Source organism: Mus pahari, chromosome 1 (genome assembly GCF_900095145.1).
Source record: "Mus pahari chromosome 1, PAHARI_EIJ_v1.1, whole genome shotgun sequence".
Taxonomy (NCBI): domain Eukaryota; kingdom Metazoa; phylum Chordata; class Mammalia; order Rodentia; family Muridae; genus Mus; species Mus pahari.
This window is the reverse complement of record NC_034590.1, coordinates 115,912,114-115,920,836: the sequence shown is the minus strand read 5'-3', so window position 1 is coordinate 115,920,836 and position 8,723 is coordinate 115,912,114. Positions and strand designations below refer to the sequence as shown.

At 45.6% G+C, this 8,723-nt stretch overlaps 1 protein-coding gene across 2 annotated transcripts in view; it reads right to left on the bottom strand.

Moving 5' to 3' along the window:
* The window catches only part of Pc (pyruvate carboxylase), a 112,753-nt gene extending 104,256 nt beyond the window's left edge, over positions 1 to 8,497 (bottom strand). Inside the window, exons 1-2 of one of the 2 annotated variants that reach the window (XM_021198720.2) lie at positions 8,388 to 8,497; positions 3,545 to 3,581 (exon numbers count right to left, since the gene is read on the bottom strand). In XM_021198720.2, the coding sequence (XP_021054379.1) occupies positions 3,545 to 3,547 (3 nt within the window). In that variant the 5' untranslated portion in view covers positions 3,548 to 3,581; positions 8,388 to 8,497. The remainder of the gene's footprint in view (positions 1 to 3,544; positions 3,582 to 8,387) is intronic. The other variant, XM_029531917.1, reaches the window with a different exon arrangement.
* Between the last annotated feature and the right edge of the window lie 226 nt (positions 8,498 to 8,723).

The following is an 8,723-nucleotide window of genomic DNA, read 5'->3' as shown; positions in this document are numbered from 1 at the left end:
AGAACCCAAGACTACCAGTCCAGAGATGGCACCACCCACAAGGGGCCTCTCCCCCTTGATCACTAATTGAGAAAATGCCCCACAGCTAGATCTCATGGGGACATTTCCCCATCTAAAGCTCCTTTCTCTGTGATAACTCCAGCTGTGTCAAGTTGACACAAAACTAGCCAGTACAGAAGAGTTTAACAACTACCTGTGATCCAACCACTCCACTCCTAGGCAAAGGGAAAATACCCATTAAAGCAAACAAACCAACTGATTTGAACATAGGCAGGGTGCGCGCGCGCGCACACACACACACACACACACACACACACCAGTAGAAATTCAGTCAGATACAGTCTCTCTCACTCTCTCACATAGACTCACATAGACACACACACATTAAAATAAAATAAATCTTAAACCAGGATAGGGCTGGCCATGGTACTTCATGCCTGTAATTCCAACACTAAGGCAGGATTACTGCAAGTCAAAGCTAGCGTGTACTATATAGTAAGTTCCAAGGAGCAGAGTAAAATATTGTCTCAAAAAACACAAAAAATTAAAAAATAAATAAATAAAACATAACAGGAATGTTTAAGACAATTTAAGAGTTGGCTTAATTCATTAAATTTATAAGAGTAATTAAAATATTAAGGGATTTTTAATCAGGCAATTGGAAGAAATAATAAAATAATTAAGAGAAGGTGACTATAATTTATAAATTCAATTTAAAACTTTCAAATGGGTTTAATGAATTATTCAAAGGAGACTAACATTAATCAAAAGGCCTTTCAAAGTGATTGTTAAATCTTTCTAAAATCATAGAATGGAAAATTTCAGTGTTTACACTTAGAGAGTTAAACTTAAAAGTCCTTAAAAGAACTAGATGTTTTAATTTTCAATTTTAATAACTCAAAACTCACACTTTTCAGTTTGGCATGGTGGTGCCTGCCTTTTTAATCCCAGTACTCAGACGGTAGAGGCAGGCAGATCTCTGTGAGTTTCAGGCCAACAAAGACTACACAGCAAAATCATGTCTCAAAAAACAAACAAACAAACAAACAAACAAAACCTTTTCAACCAAAATCACTATGAATGATCTGGTATTTCTCAAAGCTCCATTGGTCAGGCTGGGGTGTGGTACCCAACACCTCACCCAAACATGCTACTCACCCTCATGGAAACATACCCAGTCACTGAGGCTTCCAAAATCTCAGGTCTCTTATGCATGAAAGGAATATCTCCCAAAAATAAATACTACATTTACTTTAATGATTTATTAATAAATTTCTTATCAACTGATAGCATGTCAGTGGGGAAAACACTCAGAAATGTAAAGCAAGTGCAGATATAGGTTACAGCCTGATAGTCTTAGAGTTAACTGTTACAGACTGTGGAATGACTTCTGATGAACAGGAGAAAGGAGATTTAAGCATGACTCAGCACAGCTAGCTCATGGAATTTCCCCTGTAACCTCAGCTTGGGATGTCATGTTGCATGTGGGTCAGAAGAGGAGCTGCCACAGGAGTCTGGCCTAGCCCACACTCACATAGCTGGAGCAAGGTATTTCCAGCAGCCTTGGCATATCCCAGGCTGGGCTGGAGTCCAGATTACAAATTAAGACAAAAGTAACATACAAACTGCAGACTGAGGTGGGTTGGGAAACCCGGGTTCTGTCTTCTGGTGGGATACTTAGTAACAACAACAGACATTCACTTCCCTCTAAAATTCCCAGGAGAAAGGTATAGAGCAGAAAGGACCCAGCTAAGATGACAGAGTCTTGGATACTGTAACGAAGAAAAGCTCTGGGGAAATAGCAGGGCTCTGGGAACTGATGAGCAGAACAAGCTTTGACAAAGCAAATAACCTGGGAGTAGTCCCTTCTTGGCAACTACCTTTCTCTTCTAACTGATAGATTTGTCATCTGTAAAAGATGACAGCCTTAAAAAACAACAGGCATCAGCATCCTGGATTCTACTCATGAACCTTCTGTGGGCTTCATTTTCTTCCATACCTTGGCCCTATACTAATAATTAGTACACAGAGCCAGAAAATATGAGTGAGTGGTGGAAAACATGATAAGAGTCTCACATATCAATAGAATAGACCATTTCCAAAAGGTACCCATCAGCTTTTTCTCCATGGACTTTGTAAGAAGATGTGTGGTAGAATTAAAGACACCTACTACTGACCCAAGGCCTAGGACAAGAGAAATGTGGAAGATCTCAAAAGTGACCAACGCTAGACTGGAGAAATGGGTCAGCAGCTAAGAGCACTGGATGCTCTTCCAGAGGACTCAGGTTTGGTTCCCAATGCCCACACACAACCATCTGTAACTAGTTCCAGAAGGATATGGTACCTTCACCTTCTTCAGGACTCCTCAGGCACTGTAATGCATGTGGTGCACAGGCAAAACACCCATACACACAAAATCTTGAGAGGGGGAGGGAGAGGGGGAGGGGGAGGGGGGGGGGGGAGGGGGGAGAGAGAGAGAGAGAGAGAGAGAGAGAGAGAGAGAGAGAGAGAGAGAGAGAGAGAGAGAACAGGAACTCATGGGTCAAGAAGGACATCCTGAGAAAATTCTTTGCACAATTAGTTAAAAAAAAAAATCCCTGTACAAAGAAATCTCTACCCCACAATAAACATGTGCTCTGGAGAAACAACAACAAAGTCCCCAGGGTCCCTAGCTGTGAAACAGGGAGAGCAGCTCAAAGAGAGGGAAAGAGCATCTCTTCTTACAAACCAGAGGGAGACTGGACTGGAGAGAGATGTTGGCCCAAACCATTGCATTAGAACTCAGACTGAGCAGACACACATGGATCTCTCAGTGACCTGCAACCCAGAGAAGCCCCAAGGAAGAAGTGTTTAAGAGTGGCAGGTTTACTGGGCATGGCGGTACATGCCTTTACTCAGGAGACAGAGATAGGAGACATTCTGAGTTCAAGGCCAGCCTGGTCTACAGAGCCAGTTCCAGGTCAGCCAGGACTACACGAAGAAACTGTCTCAAAGGCAAAACAAAAGTGGGCAGTGCTGCTGAATGCTCTGTAGGCAGAAAAAGGGACAGTTCTGCTTTTACCCCTTGTTCATCAGAGAAATGCATCAAGTATTTTTTACAACTAGATGATACAATCTCCTCTCATGTCACAGCTGACCATCTCCAGGCTGTCAGCAGCCAGTGCTCTTAACAGCTGAGTGCCACTGCCAAATGCCTGTCTCTGAACATGGGGTCTTCTCAAAGGCTGCACAGAAGGGATGCTTCCTGTAGGTCAGCACCACTATCCCCTGCCCAGCTTCCCAAGGCACACCCTTCCAGAAAAAGGGCCTCCTGCTGCAGCTGGCCAGCTGCCAAGTGGAGCTTACAAAGAACCAGATGTCACCTTCTTGTGAAAACCCAGAAAAATGCAGAGATCAAAATGAAGTGGAGATTTTCCAAAAGCTAAGAGTGTACCTTTTTGTACTGACTGAACTTAAAAGATGGCATGCCCACATTAGGACTACAGTATCTTAAGAAACTCCCATGTGACCCATTGACAGGCCTGGGCTCAGGCTCAGAACTCACCATTGGTGCTGTCAGCTCTCCAGAAGGTAGATGTTAGCTACAGTAAAAGAGGGGGGAAAAAAAAAAGGCTGTTATCCTCATTTCTCCAGACACTCCCCAGAGAACCTGGGAATGTCAGAAACACTGGAAGTGCACAGAACTGCTTGTTCTATAAGGGTCACAAAATGCCCCTGCTGCCTGCACCCCACATCTTACTGCTCTGCCACCCAGTCATCTATAAAATGTGGGGCAATAGCAATAACTGAGAAGAAAAACAGAGGCTTAGAATCTGTGATTGTTCTGCCTCTGGAGTTACACATGAGCCTGTACAGGAGTAGAAGAATCACAAATTCAAAGCCTCTGTCTCCAAATAAAAGGTAAAAGGGGACTGGAAACAGGGTAAAAAAAAAAAAGGCACTTGTTCTTGCAGAGGGCCCAGGTATAGTTCTCACAAGCACATGACCGCTCAAAACCTTCTGTAATTCTAGTTCCAGGGGATACAATACCTGGGCTGCATGAGCACTGAGCACATGCACGGTATGTATACATACATACATTCACACATGCAGCCAAAACACCCATACACATAAAATAAAGGTATGTATATAAACAAGACTGGGATGTAGCTCAGTGATACAGCACTTGACTAGTATCCATGGGACCCTAGGCTCAATCAGTCCCCAGCACTAAACGAGGAAACAGGCACGCTCTGATGAGGGCCAACATGCAATAACCATTTAAGTAAACGCTTGTCTGGAACCACTATGAAAGAACAAAACTCACAAGGCTGTCTCCTCCAAAGTGCTTTTTCTTTCCTCCCTCCTCCCTCCAGCTCCAGATGTACTTTCTCTAGGCAGCAGCACCTACTCCTCAAGAGCTACCTGCACTCCTGATTCTCAGATGCTGGCCTATCTCACTGTGCAACTTGACACTAATGAAGTACAGGCCTACGTGACCTGCCATGCATCTTCTCTTCGCACACGCCCCTCCTCTTATCCTTTCTTGCTAGGCCCCTCCTTGCCATACTTAAGAGCACACCTCAATATTTAAGGACCCCCACCCCAGAAACACACAGGGAGTGTATAGCTGCTTTGGGTACTCTGTAGGCTACTTCTTTTCTAAAGACCACTTGTGGGCTCAAAAAAAAAAAAAAAAAAAAAAAAAAACAGCAAAGTGGGAGACAGACCAGCAAGCTCACTTGTCTACAGAAAACCAGTTGTCATAATAGATTATGTCAAAATGAAACAGAATGTTTAGGGCATTTACTTCAATAAAACATTTACTGAATACTGCCTTACATAGAGATCCTTGCCAAAAGGTACTGCCAAAAAGTACCAATAAACTGTTATAAACCAATGTGGGATGAAACATGAGAAGCAGTTAGCCGGACCTGAACCCAGGGCTAATTCCAGCCATGCCATTTCTACTTGTATGATTTTGAATGAATTGTCTCACCTCTTTGTACACAGAGTCCCTATCATAGAGTGGCAGTACACACATACACACTAACAGGCGTGAACACACAAATATATACATGTTGGCTTTTATAATTAATAACATCATCATCATATTAAAATAGAGAGCCATAGCCAACTGAATAGATTGGCAAGCTTAATTCAGTAAAGCCACTAGTTTTGAAGAATAGTTCAAATTTTGACAGAACAAGAAGAAAGGCCCTGAAGAAAACAAGGTCACTAGAAATAAGAAGCAGAGGATAGACATTAAAAAACAGCTTGATGAAAAGTGAATAGTCTCAAAGGCAGCTACAGAAGTGACCTTGAGTTCAAGAGGTCAAGGGTAAGACAACATTAAAGTCTTGTCTTTTTGAGCAGCGCCATAAGAAGGAAACGGGTTTCACTGTATAGTTGAGGATATTGGCCTCAGATTTTCAACCCTCCTGCCTCACCTCCTGAGTGCTGTGGGACTGCAAGCACAGGCCATAATGTCCAGCCACTTGAGAAGCCAGCTGAGGCAAACTTCCCATTCAATAAGCGAATAGTTTATTCTCTTTGCCAATTTCCCATCTTCCACTTTCAGGTCCTCCTTCATGGCAGGTAGCCACAGGCTCAGGTGAGGTCCCAGCGAATGAGCAGGTGCAAGTTCTGCATAGGATACCTCAGGACAAGAAATCAGCCCTGAGGCACTTTCTCCACACAACTGCCTCTAACCCTCAGGAGCAGCCTGCACTTCAGTCTCAGACACTAGTTCTATCTCACTACACAACTCAACACTAATATAGGAGCAGCCAGGCACTTCCAGAATACAAAAAGTAGGGGTTCATTCAAAAGAGGTAACACACTACCAGAGGCAACAAAAGAGAAGGCTCACAAGAATTTTCTAGAAGTAGAATGACCTGAATGAGGCACCTGGCTCACACAGAAAAGTATTCCAGAAAGATGAGACTCCCTCCTAATGACCACAGCCATTGCCCCAAACTGACTTCTTTCTGCCTTCCCCAGCTTCTGCCCTACTAGCCTCACTGGTTTTCACCCTGAGCTTTTCAAATTCATCCAAACATTTATTAAGCACTGAATTGTTCCAATGACAGTGTTAGGGACACAAATGATGATAATGTGGAACTTGGGAGGACATGCACCCAGCACCCAGCATTTGGGATAGTGCAAGAGAAAAGCAGGAAGGAGCTGGGTGTGCACCTATACTAGAGCTTGTGAAGTAGAGGCAGAAGGATGAGAGTTGAAGGTTAGCCTCAATTACATAAAAACTCTTTAAAAAATAAATGGGCTAGAGAGATGGCTCAGCAGTTAAAAGAACTGACTGCTCTTCCAGAGATCCTGAGTTCAATTCCCAGCAGCCACATGGTGGCTCTCAACCATTTGTAGTAGGATCTGATGCCCTGAGGACTATGACAGTGTACTCACATACATAAAAAATAGACAAAATTAAAAACAAAAAAACAAAAAAATCTCTTCATGGTGGCACATGTCTTTTTTTTTCTCCTTCCTGAAAAACCAATGCTTTTTCTTTTCTTAATTCTTGGAGATTATAATTACATTTCTCCCTTCCATTTCCCCCCTCCAAACCTTCTCATATGCCCTTCCCCAGTCTTCTTCAAATTCAAGGCCTCTTTTTTCATTAACCGTTATTGCAGACAGATAGATAGATAGACAGATAGACAGGTAGGTAGATAGGTAGGTAGTCCTAACTATAACTTACTCCATCCACATTATGTTACTTGTAGGTATGTTTTCAGGGATGGTCGTTTGGCATTGAAAAACCAATTGGTGTGCTCTTCCCTAGGGAAGACTCCTTTTCCCACTGCCAGCTTTCCTGAGTTACCTATAGCTCTTCGTGCAGGGTTGGAGCCTTGTGGATTCCCCATCCCCACTTACTTTAGTATGTCCATTGGTGTCACCCTTCATCAGATCACATTTAGACACCCATGTTGGTGAGATTTTACAGCTAACATTAATTATTAGGAGACATAATCTTGGAGCAAACTCCCCAATCCTCTAGCTCTTAAAATCTTTCCATCCCCTCTTTGACAATGTTCCCAGAGCCTTAGGTGCAGGAGTGTTTTGTAGTATGTGGCCATTAGGATTGAGTGTCAAGTGCTAAGATTAAAAATCTTGAGAGGGACATGCAGGGGGACAGGGGGATCATGAGTTCAAAGGCAGCCTGGGCTACACTGCGAGATCTTGTCTCCAAAAATGAAGAGTTTGAGAGTTAACAGTGAAGAATAGGCAAACAACAAGCTTTAGCTGTAAGCAGGTAGAAGGCTCAGCATGTCCACCCCCAGCATGAGCATTTGCATCATATACAGGGAAAGGGTGACAAGCAGGAGGCTAGAGCCAGGATTGCTGGAGGCAGTGGGTGAGGGAGCAACAGGGAAGGCAAAGACTCGGGGCTCTAGCTGTGATCTAGGGACTGAGTCCATCTAGCTGGCTCTTCGAACTTCAGTTTTCTCAGGAGAACGGGAGTAATTAGTAATGACCTCTTTCATAAAATGAAGAGACCTTCAGATGTTTTAAAATTTTCAAACCTGCCGGAGACCTAGAAATCTTACTTGATTCCAAAGCTTGTGACACGAGGAAAGAGCCCTGCAAAGGTAAAACAACTCCCTCAAAGTACACAGGGCAAGTCACTCTGGGAGGGACCTGCAAGCACAAGTCCTCAAAGCCAGGGCTTCACAATTGTCCAGAAAGGCACGTCCCAAACGCACTTCATACACTATATGCTGTAGAAATAACGGGCTGTGCCCGGGCACACCTCCTCAGGGGCTTTGGATGGATGGATCACTGAATCTTGGAAGCCTCAGAATTCCTTCCACACCTGAACCAAAGTGGAACCCAGGGGTTCCTAGGAGCTTCCCCGTGAAGATGTGGTATAAACATCAAGAACAAGGAAAAGTCTCTCTAATGCTCCCGGCACAGATTTCATATGCAGTATGATGGGGCTACCGTGAGCGCCCCATTCTGACAGACTGGAATACGAGCCCTCACGGGAAGCTGGCGCGAAGCACTTTAGGGCTTGAAGCGTCAGTTTCTCTATCTCGAAAATGGGCCCGCGAGAGCAGGCTTGAGGTCAATGTGGGCCGCCAGAGGAGCGGAACGAGTTGCCTGCGCCTGAAGGATGCTCCGGCAGCCAGGGGCTACTGCGAGCCCAGAGCAAAGGAGGGGGGCGGGTCCGTGACTCCCGGGTGCTCGAGGGGGGAGGAGGGACTGTGCACGTCCAGTCGCGCCGCGTCGTGCAGTGCCGGCAGCCGTCTCCCCGACACTCGCGGAACCCACGTCGCCTTGGCGCGCGCCACCCTTACATAAGCGTCCCCGGCGCCGGCGCCGGTGCACTTCCACCCACAGCGACCTGCACCGGGAACAGTAAGGTGCAGAGCGCCGCGGACACTCACCTCCGCCCTGCCGCCTCTAGCCGTGGCCGCCGCCTCTGACGGCCCCTGCCTCCACTGACAGGGAACAGCTGCGGTCTCCGCGCAACCAAACTTGCTGCAGCCCTGGCTCCGCCCGTAAGACTTTCCATTGGTGAAGACAGCCCAACCCCTCCAAAGATTGGATGAATCGCCCCATCATTCACCGCTCCCCCTTTCAGGACTCCTCCCTGCACCCACCTACCCCTCGCGTTTAAGCCTTGGCGCCTCACGTAGGCTCCGCCCCTCGCGTCCCCAGAGGACGTTCTGATTGGTGAAGAGGCGGGAAGAGCCCACCCCCTACGCGCCACCGCCTACTCT